At 44.6% G+C, this 15,318-nt stretch overlaps 1 protein-coding gene across 1 annotated transcript; it reads right to left on the reverse strand.

Moving 5' to 3' along the window:
* Window positions 1-5,510: 5,510 nt before the first annotated feature.
* smim36 (small integral membrane protein 36) lies at window positions 5,511-15,102 on the reverse strand. The gene is made up of 2 exons (XM_085169908.1): window positions 13,482-15,102; window positions 5,511-9,617 (listed from the first exon to the last, which is right to left on the reverse strand). Exon 1 carries the CDS (start codon window positions 13,917-13,919, stop codon window positions 13,590-13,592), a length of 330 nt encoding a protein of 109 aa, XP_085026034.1. The 5' UTR covers window positions 13,920-15,102; the 3' UTR covers window positions 5,511-9,617; window positions 13,482-13,589.
* Window positions 15,103-15,318: the final 216 nt, after the last annotated feature.

The following is a 15,318-nucleotide window of genomic DNA, read 5'->3' on the forward strand; positions in this document are numbered from 1 at the left end:
ATTCTGGAGTTCTTGTTGATCAGCAGATGTATTTGTACTAAAAGATGAAGAGAAGAAGATTTATGCCTCATTTAAACCTGTGTGACTCATCCAGTCTCATACAAATAAAGTTATTATTCAAATGTGCTCCTGTGGACACGAGGATCATTTCTTTTGTGGTTTGATGTAAAGTTCATGTGTCCTCGATGGCCATTAGAAAAACCTCCACAAAAGCTCAGACGGCCGATGACCACCAGGAGGCAGCACCTCCACTGCTAATGTGTAAACAGGGAGAAAACAATCCCCTTTTTTCTACGTCTGATTTGAAATTTTAATCAACAATCAGTTTCTCCAATAAGCTGGAGCAGGAAAGATCTTCAGAATGAGTATGAACCAATAAAAATATGAGGAACGTTTTGAATCTTCTGGTGTGACGTAGTGGCAGCTGTAATGCCTCACCTTCTCCAGCAGGGGTCCTCAGAGCCTCGGGCTGCTGATGGAGGGATGGAGTCCTGGGTGGAGAACCTAAACCCTGACTGCAGTTTGTATGAAGCGTCCTGTCAGCTCCCTGATCAGCCCGAGGCACACAGACAGCTGCAAAGGTCAAAGGTCACGCACCATCACTGTGCAGTTAGTCGTCTGCCCAGGACAAAGCTTGGTTTATCTCCACAGTTTAAAGTATTTTGTCTTCATTGTGAGCTTCCTGTCAGCTGAAAGGAGGACAGACACAGATCACTTCCTTTGAACCCTTTCATAATAAATGTCAGTAAATATGCATCTGAGTGTGATCACAGTGCTTATTTCAGCATGTTGTATCTGACACAGCTCAGTGACCCGTCCTGTTTACTTCACCCTCAGCTTTCTTCTCTTTTCTCTCCTGATTGTTTTTCCATTTCTCTCCTTTCTTCTCATCTTTCACCCCCGTCTGCTCCAGCATAACAAACAAAATAATCTGAATAATGAAATAAAATCCTTAAAATAAAAACATTAACAGGGGAGCCTACAGAGAGTCGTGGTGCTCCTCGTGGGACAGGACAGGTTAAATAAAGAAATACAAAACACCACTGAAGTTTAATAAAATACAAAATAAAAGAATAAAAACCCACAACAGCAATCGTGTGTTTAAATCACACGATTGCTGTTGTGTTTTATTCAGCGTCCTTTCTGTTTTGTATGCTTTTGTAGCATTTTTCTATTTGCTGGTATTTTCTGAAGTTTTAGTGTGTTTGACATTTCAGGGCCACCGTAGATTCCACCTGTTCCACGTTTACCTGTCAGCTCCTCAGGTGTGTCCCACCTTTCCTCTGGTTTGGATCTTTGTTGGGACTCTTGTTGATTAACCTGCAGCCCAGATTATACTCAGCCTACAGCTAACAACACTTCATCTCTCTCCGTCTCTGACACTGTCTCACATTAATCTTATTTCACACCAACGTTTCTGGGACAAAATGTACAGAAGGAAACATTTTGTGCAGCAGTGAGGAGGCTGTAACCAGCAGTGAGATAGTTTCTCATTTATTACTCATTCGTTCTTCTCACTGTCATCTGTGGAAGCAGTGCAAGCCTTCAGGAGAAGAATGAACTGGTTCAGCAGAGGTGTGCATTAACCTGCCAATCACACTGAAGGGCTCATTAAGTGAAGGGGCTCTGTTAATGGAAACGAAGGACCACTTTGTGGGTGATTATGCACAGGTGAGGAAGCTTTAGGGGTTAAACAACTGATGTCAAGATAATTTTAGAGACTTTGATTATAAGCTGAATCATCCCTTTCAGGGCGAGGATAAATATTTCTAATTCCTGCAAAACATTTTAAACTTCATTCATGATTTAAGGCCGCTGGCGTGCGTTATCTGTTAATCCTGACGTCCTCTTGCAGCCTGAAAACATCAGGTCCCTCATACAGAGATGTGACTGCTGGCTCTTTGGGTCGAGTGCCGCTTTAATCCCGGTGTACACCCACACGCAAATTTCTTCTGATTCGTGCAGTCACGTAGATGAACGCCTGTATCGCCCCACTCAGCTGGAAATGTCATTATGTAATGCCACTTTCTCAAAGTGGAAGGCAGCAGATCAGGATGTTCTGCTAATCCCACAGTTCAGACCATCACACGCTGACAGCTGAGCACTTTTCAGTCATTTCAGAGTGAGTGAGAACACAAAATACCCCCCACAGAGTGTTTTAGTCCTAATGTACCGCAGCATGATGTTGTCATTTTCCCCTTCAGAGCAAAATATTTGAACAATTTCAGCTAGCAGGCTAACTCCCCCATGTTAGCTATTGCTGTAGAAGATAAATGATGTGATTTAGTGATGCTGAAAGAAAAACTGTTTAACAGAAGTTAGTATCACAGTCACGCTAGTTGCTGAAGTAATTTGGCGAGCTAGCCAATGTAATGATAGCTGTTATTGTTGAAGCTACCCACAGGGGGCGCTCTGTAACCAATAAGATATACAGAATAGAAGAAGAAAGTGATCGCTGTAGAAAAAAACAATAAACAGCTAGCTGAAGCTAGCACCAGGAGCAGTTCTTGATGTTTTATTCATAGAAGAATAAGAACATTACAGCCAACTAGCATTCCTGCTCAGGTATGACTTTTTCACCAGAATGTTATATTTAGCCAGCTAGCTTTAGCTTAGCTACGCTATATAACTTTAGTGATTATGGCTAACATTAACTGATTAAAATAATTTGAACATGACCAGCTTGGGTGAATTAGCCAAAGTCAAACCTTGCAGCTTTTCAGTGTTAGCAGAAGGATGGGTAACAGTCATCTTCATGGACCTTCTGCTGGCTAAGGTTAGCGAACATTAATTTAATGTCATGGTGCTGGGTTGGTGACCCAGTGGTTTTTGAGTTTTGTACTTTTGGTTTCTTCACATGGTGTTAAGTTAGTGTTAATGTTAGTGTTAAGTTCCTTAGTCTTTTAGTGTTTCTTCAGTTCTAGTTTTTGGCTTTGTTATGTGGCTTCCTCGTGGTTGCTGTCTCCCCGTCAGCTTTATCCCCTAGTCAAGTCTGCGTCTGGTATGTTTCCTGTTTTACTTTGAAAGTCTGTGTCCTCTGTCAATGTATTGAGTTTTGCCTCAGCTTGGTCTTGTCCTGTCTGATTACTCCCAGCTGTGCTCTCCTCGTTCCCCTCCTTATCCTCAGTGTATTTAAGCCCCGTGTTTGTCAGCGCGTTGTCTGTGTTCCACCCCTCAGGTCAGGTTAAGTGGAGCGGGTGGAGGAGTTCATGCATGTCATGTTAGCGAATTCATGTAATTCATAGTTTCTTCATGCACCTGTACGAGTCGTGCTCACAGTCATTTTTAGGTTTTGGTTTAGCCCTCGCCTCTGTTCTCATTGTAGCTTTTGTTTTGTACCCTTGTTATTCAGCCATAATAAAAGGCTCGCCCTTGTTTAAAGTTACTCCCATCTCCTCGCCTGTGTCTGCGCCTGGGTCCGCACACCTTCACTCAGTCTGCCCTGCAGGCCGTGACATTTAACTGCTAATAGAGACAAATGATTACAAGCTGTGTCCCAAAACTGAGGCTGCATTTGTAGGCCGATTACATCACAGCCAGGCGACGAAGGCGGTCCAAATTCGAAGGCTGCTCCAAACATGGAAGGCCGGGTCCTCCAAAGGATGCAGCCTAGGCTCCGGGACACAGCTACAGTAGCTACAGTGGGGCAAAAAAGTATTTAGTCAGCCACCGATTGTGCAAGTTCCCCCACTTAAAATGATGACAGAGGTCAGTAATTTGCACCAGAGGTACACTTCAACTGTGAGAGACAGAATGTGAAAAAAAAATCCATGAATTCACATGGTAGGATTTGTAAAGAATTTATTCGTAAATCAGGGTGGAAAATAAGTATTTGGTCAATAACAAAAATACAACTCAATACTTTGTAACATAACCTTTGTTGGCAATAACAGAGGTCAAACGTTTACTATAGGTCTTTACCAGGTTTGCACACACAGTAGCTGGTATTTTGGCCCATTCCTCCATGCAGATCTTCTCAAGAGCAGTGATGTTTTGGGGCTGTCGCCGAGCAACACGGACTTTCAACTCCTGCCACAGATTTTCTATGGGGTTGAGGTCTGGAGACTGGCTAGGCCACTCCAGGACTTTCAAATGCTTCTTACGGAGCCACTCCTTTGTTGCCCGGGCGGTGTGTTTTGGATCATTGTCATGTTGGAAGACCCAGCCTCGTTTCATCTTCAAAGTTCTCACTGATGGAAGGAGGTTTTGGCTCAAAATCTCACGATACTTGGCCCCATTCATTCTGTCCTTAACCACGGATCAGTCGTCCTGTCCCCTTGGCAGAAAAACAGCCCCATAGCATGATGTTTCCACCCCCATGCTTCACAGTAGGTATGGTGTTCTTGGGATGCAACTCAGTATTCTTCTTCCTCCAAACACGACGAGTTGAGTTTATACCAAAAAGTTCTACTTTGGTTTCATCTGACCACATGACATTCTCCCAATCCTCTGCTGTATCATCCATGTGCTCTCTGGCAAACTTCAGACGGGCCTGGACAATGCACTGGCTTCAGCAGCGGAACAACGTCTGGCACTGCGGGATTTGATTCCCTGCCGTTGTAGTGTGTTACTGATGGTGACCTTTGTTACTTTGGTCCCAGCTCTCTGCAGGTCATTCACCAGGTCCCCCCGTGTGGTTCTGGGATCTTTGCTCACCGTTCTCATGATAATTTTGACCCCACGGGATGAGATCTTGCGTGGAGCCCCAGATCGAGGGAGATTATCAGTGGTCTTGTATGTCTTCCATTTTCTGATGATTGCTCCCACAGTTGATTTTTTCACACCAAGCTGCTTGCCTATTGTAGATTCACTCTTCCCAGTCTGGTGCAGGTCTACAATTCTTTTCCTGGTGTCCTTCGAAAGCTCTTTGGTCTTGGCCATGGCGGAGTTTGGAGTCTGACTGGTTGAGGCTGTGGACAGGTGTCTTTTATACAGATGATGAGGTCAAACAGGTGCCATTCATACAGGTGACGAGTGGGGGACAGAAAAGCTTCTTACAGAAGACGTTACAGGTCTGTGAGAGCCAGGGATTTTCCTTGTTTGAGGTGACCAAATACTTATTTTCCACCCTGATTTACGAATAAATTCTTTACAAATCCTACCATGTGAATTCATGGATTTTTTTTCACATTCTGCCTCTCACAGTTGAAGTGTACCTCTGGTGCAAATTACTGACCTCTGTCATCATTTTAAGTGGGGGAACTTGCACAATCGGTGGCTGACTAAATACTTTTTTGCCCCACTGTATATGTATCCTGTGTAAGGCCACATCAGTTTCTAGTTTGTTTCCTTATGTGAGTTTGAGTTGATCTTCTGCTTGTTTGGTGACTTTAGCGATTAGTGGACTTGATTTGTAAGCTAACATTAGCTCACGTCGTTCACTGTTGCTGTGAGCGTCACTCTGAGTATAAATGTCACATGCAGTGGAGATGTATTAAAATAATTTTAAAGCCTTAATATGTAAACAGAATGAGGCCGTTGTCTGGGGCTTTTCTACTGGTAAACAGCTGTTTAGTTTCCACTCGTTTATTCATAGATTTTCATGTTTCTGTACACTGGGATCAAGTAAAAATTTCCATTACACAGTGACAGACTTGAAAAGAAATCCGTGACATCATTAGTGTGATTTCCTTAAAAACATTACAGCTCGTATTTGTCTGAACATACAGCATGAACCACAAAATCCAGGAGTGTCTAAACTGTAATGTTTTCATCACAGAAAGGAATAACAGATCATTAATACAAGGCTTTCTGCTTATGGTCTGAAGTAACTCTTTACTCAGCAGCTGCAGTAACGTGTCTGCAGGTCAGCAGAAAACCTAAACGTGGGGTTGCCTTAGAAGGTAAGTGCAATGCAATGGCTGCATGTTATACGATATGGAACGTGCATCATCAGAAAATAACCAGGGAAACTAAAACAAAGCAGTTCACTTCAGATACATTTTGAAACCATTTAAAGTGTTTCTGACACTCTGGTGAAACCTTAACTTGCTGGTTTGATTACAGCAGCGTGACCTCAGCACCGTGACTTTTGGGCTTCTGTTCGTTTCTTCTGTGCTGTGCTCATGATGAGTGAAGTCAGAGCCTGTTGACAACCTGAAGCTTACGTAACCTTCCCCACAGACAAAAAGACATCAACAAATACACAATACATCCTCCTAATACGCAGCAGTGGCCACGAGATAATCCCCAAACATGAAACTATGGACCGGGCGGATAATGTGCAATTCATATTACAGATACGACGCAGCCATTGGTGGGTTGCTCAGCTGGCTGTGCTGTTTTATATAAGAGGATTTGCTCCAGCATGGCCTCTGTGGCACAAGCCCTCTAAAATGACTCGGGGTGGGATCATATGTCAGGCAGTGCCAGAGCCAATGAGCGGTGGGGGGCGGAGTCTATCTGGTCAAGGAGGATTTTGTAGTTTCAGGAAGGGAGCGGGATTAAACCAGTCGGTAGCCACGGTGGTTTCCAGAAACATCAAATGTTTGAATCACAGAAAGCAGCAGACCCAAACTGCAAACATTACTCCAACACGTCTGATCACATGGATCAATGAACTGAGAAAGGATTTAATTTAGCATAAGCTAGCTCCTCATTAGCTCATTAACTGGCCCAGCAGGCAGCGCAGCAGCGGTAACTCAGCCCAGCGGCCTGTGCTACCACAGGAGTACTGCTGATCTGATCTAACCCGCCCACAAAAGTGGAAGTATTCAGAGTTTTTATATTTACAACAGCACTTTTGTGTTTTAAACATTTTTAACGTCTTTCAGGTTTTGCTGACTTGATCTCCTGAAGGTTAAATGTGTAAAATAACCTGCTGGTTTAAAACGTCTTGATGCATTCTCAATCATCCCGGAAAATAAATCTCCAAAAGTTGATTCTGTTCATCTGGACGTAGCGTTTTCTGACTGAAGAAGTCACCTGGATGAGTGACGAAACGTTTCTCCCAGAAAACGCTACGTCCAGATGAACAGAATCAACTTTTGGAAACCTGCTGGTTACGTTTGCAGTCTGGCCCAGCTGGCAGCGAGCAGGGTGGTCGTCTCTGTAGAAACTGAAAGTGTTTATATTTAGATTTTTTCTCAATGAATATTAAAAGTAAAAATTTTAATTAAAGTTTTGTAGTTTTTTACTGAACAGATCACAGGACTACAGTAAAGTCAGGCTGTGTGTGCACAGTCTCACTAAACTCACCTGAAAAACGAGAAACTGATTTCCATCAACAAATCAAAGAGGAATCTTCGACTCGCAACTCCAGCTTTTCTTTGTCATTTTCATTTGGATGAAATGGTAACAGGATGCGTTAACTACATGTTACAAAACTACATTTGTTTTTTTTGTTTGTGTTTTGTTGCAAACATCAGAAAGTTGGACTTTGGTGAAAGCTGGGACTGCTTGGCTCAGCTAGCCACGCGCCGTGTTCGTAGGTAGGCCCAGCAGACGCTGGACAGGTGCTGCAAAATCATTACAAAGTGTGTCTATGAGCATTTAAACTAATTCATGATCTTTTAAGCACAACAGTAATTTATTTTTTACTTTAGTTCAGTTTTACTAACATGAGAAAACCTCCAGATGGTGGTAACGTTAAGTTATGACGTTAGCCTCAGCGCTGCGTTCGTAAACCAGACCAGCAGACATTTCTGTGTCGAGGTTTGAATGAGAATGTACTGAGGGGAGTAAATGTAACACAAAGCTGTTAAAACTGTGTGTTTATTTTATTTTTATAACATTTTCTAATTTTGTCAGAAAGCGCAGCTTTTACGACCGCTGAGCAACATCACCTGTTTTCACCTGATCACCTGATCTGACCCAGCATGCAGCGCTACAGGTGCTACAGCACAGTCAGTAATGACTAGTTTTTTATTTCTTATTATTTATTAATTTATGGTTTGTTTGTTTAATATGTAAACACAGTTCTCTGTTTAAAAACGTGAGTTTTGCTGAGGCTTCGAATGATCACGTTTCTGTGTTGATTCATTAGATTAACTTTTGAAAGGTTTCAAACCAGTTTTTCACATTTCCGTTACAAATGTAACAGGAAGTGAGGCTGTGTCCACGTGGCAGGCTCTAACGTGGCCCAGCAGACAACAGGTATGACAACATAACGAGGAGGTGCAACTGAAAGTGAAACTGTGACGGACTCAACAGTTTGCATTGATGATAACAAGCAGCTGAGTGAAGCCTCACTGGTTAAAATGGTTGTTTATGTACTCGTAGAAATGTCTGATGATTTAAGAAAGTGATGCTTTGATGTTACTATGGAGACGGGCTAATTCAAAAAGGTTCTTAGTCACACGTAGTCGCCGGCCATGTTTACAACATTCTCAGTGGCGTGACGGGAACAGCAGACATGGCAGACACTGGTGTCGTGTTGGAAACTGTCAACACAGCATCAAATAAAATCAGATTTAAATTTAAAACTGTTTTCACAGACGACAGAGCTTATTGTTGCTGTGCAGCTACAGAGCTTAACAAATCTGTTACACCAGAGATCATGAAACAAGAACATCTGTCAAAACTTGTTTAATAATAACGTTTGATTTTCGTTTGTTTGGCAAATAAACTAAATTTGCTTTTTTTTAAACCCCAATTTCTTTCTTTTTGTAAACCAGTAAATTTGAAAGTGAATACAAACAGAAACTATATTGTAACATTGAACATATTCAGATTGACGTGACTGCACATACAGCCGGCTAACGTTACAGCTGGTTACAGCTGTGACACTGTTGGTGAGGTGACACGTTTGTTAAGCGCTGTAAATGCAGCTTGCAGAACATGGCTGCCTGTTCAGGAGCTTCCTGAACGCCTTTTTAATATTAGCAACACAACCTTTAAAGGTTCCCCCTGCTGCAAACTGGGCACCAGTATCATCCTCTGACTGGATGTGATGGTGTTTGTGTTGTCATCCACACCAGTATCACAGACTCAAAGCACAAAGTGTTTCCTGTCCACGTATGGCCCCGATGTGTGGCAGGTGTATAAGATTCAGCCCCCGGCGATTCCTGTCCACGGACATGCTGCCGCCACAGCGAGGCGAAGGGAAGGAGGGGGTGGGTTTGAAAACATGCTGTAACGCTAACAGGGTCATCGTAACTGGACGTCGTCATGAACACCAAGCTGATTGGCTCTTCTGAAGCTCTGATTTACTCAAAATGAAGAAGCATACGTGTGCATTTAAGGGTTGAATACAGTGCACTGTAGTCATTTTCCTTAAACGTTCAGTCGTCAGACTCAACAGTGAGACTCCTGCAGGGTAGTGAGGAGCGTTCCTGGATAAGATGGCTTCCATTGAAGAACCGCAGCCAGCGCCCTACTCCATCACTGCTATCTTCAGTTTTCCAGTGATGCCACACTCTGTGGGAAGGTGCTGACACCACCCTCAGTCTTTGTCAGCCTGGTGGGTTGGGGTCACGTCAGCACTGAGGTGAGATGGAGAATCTGCTACTGATGACTTCAAGTTCACACACTGTGAGGTCTGAAGTTTCTGCAGATCTCCGTGAGGCCGAATCTCCAGAATCCCACAGATCCACGGTGAGCTGATGGCGCTGTAGGTGAGCGGAGGTCAGTGGTGGGAACTGGAGGGAATTCTGGGATTTGCAGGTGAGGCCAAAACCCTGGAAAAGAACAGGAAAACCCACAGTGAATACTCTGATCTCTACTGTTCTCAACAGCTTTTCAGTCATTTCAGGCACAAATTGAAGCATCTTTAAGTTTTCTTTAAACTCCAACTCATCCGATTTGTTTGAACCTTTGAAGCGTGTCGTTAACGGCATGCTCAGTATGTTGGCGCTGCTCTAACAAACCGATGGCCGTGACTTGGTGGTTCCACTTGTTGCAGACCATCAGTGAAGAACAGCTCCACGCTGAGTTTGTTCTTGAGCTTGGAGATGCACCTCAGAGCTAATGTTAAAAGGATGCTAAATGTTCTGCTGACACATGAAGTCCCCAAGAACATGATCTGATGTTACCACCCATACTCTGCTCCAGCTGTGCCTTGTGTTAGTGCACAAATGTCTCCATCACTGATGCTGGTGTCTCCTTCAGTACAACATAAACACAGGATGTTCTCTCAGATACAGACAAATCAAATACAGGATTTCCCTCCAAACAAACATCATCAGTTCCTCCGTCAGGTTCTTTTAACACCACCCAGTAAATCTGCGATAACACCAACATCTGCTGCACAGCTGTGAACATTAACCCATACAATCAAGCATCCAAACAGTTATCCCTGCTGTCCAGCATACGTCAAAGGGATGAGTGACGTTGACCCCAAAGTCTTTCCATTGATTATTTTCCTGTCCAGTGAGGGTTTATGTTGTCAGCTTATTTGATCTGTGATGGTGGGCGGGGAGAGGCGGGGGATTAACAGGCTGGTTTGAAGCGTCAGGACCAAAGCTTAAGCGTCCGAGTCCTCTGGGACCTTAGGTTGGGGGTGGAGGACGCAGAGTGCTGCTGCTCTGTATGTGAGTGCAGCTTTATTCAGGAGAAGCTGGTTAATGCTAACATAGCACCGAGCAGTTTAAGAGTCACCTAGAATTAAAACTGCACTCTAGTTGAAAAGAGTCACAGTCACACACAGTCACACACACAGTGTCACACACACACAGTCACACACACACACACACACAGTCAGACACACAGTGTCACACACACACACAGTCACACACACACACACACACAGTCAGACACACAGTGTCACACACACACACACACAGTCAGACACACACACACAGTCAGACACACAGTGTCACACACACACAGTCACACACACACACACACACAGTCAGACACACAGTGTCTCACACACACACACACACACACACAGTCAGACACACACACACAGTCACACACACACACACACACACAGTCACACACACACACACACAGACACACACAGTCACACACAGTCACACACACACACACACACAGACACACACACACACACACACAGTCACACACACACACAGTCTCACACACACACAGTCACACACACACAGTCACTCACACACACACACAGTCACACACACACACACACAGTCACACACACAGTCACACACAGTCACGGTCACACACACACAGTCTCACACACAGTCACAGTCACACACACGTTTCACCCTTTACTTGTAAACTGTGACTTAACCCCAAAATGAACCAATAAACAAGCTTCACAAAGGTCCTCAGAATGTCCCCATGATGTAGGTCAGGTGGTTGGCGGGTCCCCGTAAAGTCAGAGGAGAAGAAAAAGCTTTATCGATTCTTTTTTTAAACTACATATTTATTATCTCAGAACATCGGGGCCACAAATCCATCGTAGAGACTTAGACATGAATGAGAATCAACAAAGGATCCAGAGTGTTTGTCTTCAACACGGATTAAAACGAGGTTTGGTCTTCCAAAGAAAAACAGCAGCACAATGATTCTCTTTCACCATACATGGACCAGTACCTCCATCACACATGGACCAGTACCTCCATCACACATGGACCAGTACCTCGATCAAACATGGACCAGTACCTCCATCACACATGGACCAGTACCTCGATCAAACATGGACCAGTACCTCCGTCAAACATGGACCAGTACCTCCATCACACATGGACCAGTACCTCCGTCAAACATGGACCAGTACCTCCATCACACATGGACCAGTACCTCCGTCAAACATTGATCAGTACCTCGATCACACATGGACCAGTACCTCCGTCAAACATGGACCAGTACCTCCATCACACATGGACCAGTACCTCCGTCAAACATTGATCAGTACCTCGATCAAACATGGACCAGTACCTCCGTCAAACATCGATCAGTACCTCGATCAAACATGGACCAGTACCTCCGTCAAACATGGACCAGTACCTCCATCACACATTGACCAGTACCTCCGTCAAACATGGACCAGTACCTCGATCACACATGGACCAGTACCTCCATTAAACATGGACCAGTACCTCCGTCACACATGGACCAGTACCTCAATCAAACATGGACCAGTACCTCCGTCAAACATGGACCAGTACCTCCATCACACATTGACCAGTACCTCCGTCAAACATGGACCAGTACCTCGATCACACATGGACCAGTACCTCCATCAAACATGGACCAGTACCTCCATCACACATGGACCAGTACTTCGATCAAACATGGACCAGTACCTCCATTAAACATGGACCAGTACCTCGATCACACATGGACCAGTACCTCCATCACACATGGACCAGTACCTCAATCAAACATGGACCAGTACCTCCATCACACATGGACCAGTACCTCCATCAAACATGGACCAGTACCTCCGTCACACATGGACCAGTACATCCATCACACATGGACCAGTACATCCATCACACATGGACCAGTACTTCGATCAAACATGGACCAGTACCTCCATTAAACATGGACCAGTACCTCCGTCACACATGGACCAGTACCTCGATCACACATGGACCAGTACCTCAATCAAACATGGACCAGTACCTCCGTCACACATGGACCAGTACCTCCATCACACATGGACCAGTACCTCGATCAAACATGGACCAGTACCTCCATTAAACATGGACCAGTACCTCCGTCACACATGGACCAGTACCTCAATCAAACATGGACCAGTACCTCCATCAAACATGGACCAGTACCTCCATCACACATGGACCAGTACCTCCATCACACATTGACCAGTACCTCCGTCAAACATGGACCAGTACCTCGATCACACATGGACCAGTACCTCCATCAAACATGGACCAGTACCTCCATCACACATGGACCAGTACTTCGATCAAACATGGACCAGTACCTCCATTAAACATGGACCAGTACCTCGATCACACATGGACCAGTACCTCCATCACACATGGACCAGTACCTCAATCAAACATGGACCAGTACCTCCATCACACATGGACCAGTACCTCCATCACACATGGACCAGTACCTCCGTCACACATGGACCAGTACATCCATCACACATGGACCAGTACCTCCATCACACATGGACCAGTACTTCGATCAAACATGGACCAGTACCTCCATTAAACATGGACCAGTACCTCCGTCACACATGGACCAGTACCTCGATCACACATGGACCAGTACCTCAATCAAACATGGACCAGTACCTCCGTCACACATGGACCAGTACCTCCATCACACATGGACCAGTACCTCGATCAAACATGGACCAGTACCTCCATTAAACATGGACCAGTACCTCCGTCACACATGGACCAGTACCTCAATCAAACATGGACCAGTACCTCCATCAAACATGGACCAGTACCTCCATCACACATGGACCAGTACATCCATCACACATGGACCAGTACCTCGATCAAACATGGACCAGTACCTCCGTCACACATGGACCAGTACCTCCATCACACATGGACCAGTACTGCCATCACACATGGACCAGTACCTTCATCAAACCCACCAAAGGCCTGCTGAGTAGTCTCCTCGGGACGCCTTACCTCCTGCTGGCTCCTCGGCGCCGTCCGGGATGTTCAGTTTAAAAAATAAGAGTCTGAGAATGAAACAGCAGCACTTCATGGTTATCCGTCTGAACTTTCCTCTTCCTCTCAGACCAGTGTACTCCTCTTCTCCCGCTCCCGCTCTCCTCTATCCCGGCTCAGGTCTGGCGTCGGCAGCTCGGCGTGGCCCGCTTTGTTGTTGGGCTCGTACCGGGTGGTGGTGGGCGAGTTCTGCATGACCACCAGGCGTATGGGCGACTGGCTGGGCGGCGCTGGCGTGTTGTCAGGGGCGTACTCCTTGGTGGGGTCTTTGCCACGGCAGTCGTACAGGATGCAGGAGATGAGGAAGACGAGCAGCAGGATAACATAGCTGGCGACCAGGATGATGAGGTTCAGGGTGACGGGGTCAATCTCCAGGTAGAATTCCATAAAACCCATGGTGCCGCTTCATATCTCGGCCCGGATCCAGAGGAGGAAGAGATGGTGGGAAAATCAAAAAGAAAGAAAGGGAAATCTGGGAAAATGAGAGAGAAGCAGAAAAAAATCCCGCAGTGATGGACGTCGGCTGGACAGCTGGCCGGAAAGAGAGAAAGAGCAAAAGAGAGCAGAGGACGGCGTGGGATGATGAGATGACGGGATCAGCTGAGAGAGAGAGCGAGCAGCAGTGACAGCAGGCTTTGTGCTTTAAAGGACATTAATCCTCGCTGCTCCTCCAACCTTGACGTTCAGCAGCCAGTGATGAAAGCTGCTCAGTTTTAATAACTTAAGCCACCATTTTGATTTTGCCAGCTACACGTCCAGCGCCGTGGCAAAAACCATACTCGCAAAATGGAGGCCGGCTGCGGCACACACCTGTCAGCCTGCCATAAGCGCTGCTTTGGGGATTTAGGAGTCATGTAATATGTATTAAAATAACTGTTTATTATGTCACTCAGAGATTATTTTTACATTTGAAATTCAATTATATTAAAAGGAAATAAGGGCCCACAGCAGGCTGCTCTAAACATGCAATTTTGAGAGTACTGCTGTTAGTAGATCCTGATAAAGCTCCTCTGTGCCCTAAGCTGCTCTTTTATAAGAAAACTTTATCCTTGAACCCTCAGAGTCACAGCTTTAACTCACACAAGGAGAAAAATACACAATGTTGGCTCCAGATGTCATTTTTGTATAACAATAAGCTAAGATTAGCCAGCTAGCTGCTCTGATGGGTATCAACTAACATGTCCATGTTGGCGGGCTAGCTAAGATTAGCTAACATTAGCTAACATTAGTCAGAAGAAAGACAGTTTTATTGAGTGAAGTCTGATCAAATAGGAATTTGAGGAAAACTGGTCAAAGCCAACAGGACTTTTGTGTTTTATTTGATTTTTGGGGGCTTTTTAGCAAATTTACTTAATGTCCTGTCAGCATGTTAGCTAACGCTAGTAAACAAAAAAGCTAACGCTGGCTAAAATTAGCCAGATTGGAGGACAGGAGGACGTGGAGTGGTCATTTTACAATTAGACCACCACCGTACTTGATGATGTCAAAGCTGGCTGGCTTGACCGGCCCGATGCCGTACTCAGCATTTCTAATTACAATAAACTCGTATATCAACTTGCTCGCATTTGTTTTCAGTGCAAAAATATAATAAAATATTTTGTAATTATTTTATATTTACAGCAAAATGCAAGACGTTTGCCTATAAAAATTGTAAAAAAATAATAATAATAATAATACTGCATAATATTAATTACAAGAGTAGTTTGTGGTGGAGATCGTTTATCTGCTGACTGAATATCTAAAGAGGAGAAAATAAAATCAGAAAAGCTGTAAAATGGAGTAGTCCATGAGTTGT

This window comes from Neolamprologus multifasciatus, chromosome 8 (genome assembly GCF_963576455.1).
Source record: "Neolamprologus multifasciatus chromosome 8, fNeoMul1.2, whole genome shotgun sequence".
In the NCBI taxonomy this organism is placed as follows: Eukaryota; Metazoa; Chordata; class Actinopteri; order Cichliformes; family Cichlidae; genus Neolamprologus; species Neolamprologus multifasciatus.

Excerpts from the sequence above, each read along its gene's own strand:
- smim36 (XM_085169908.1), bottom strand. The coding sequence starts at position 13,919 with ATGGGTTTTATGGAATTCTACCTGGAGATTGACCCCGTCACCCTGAAC.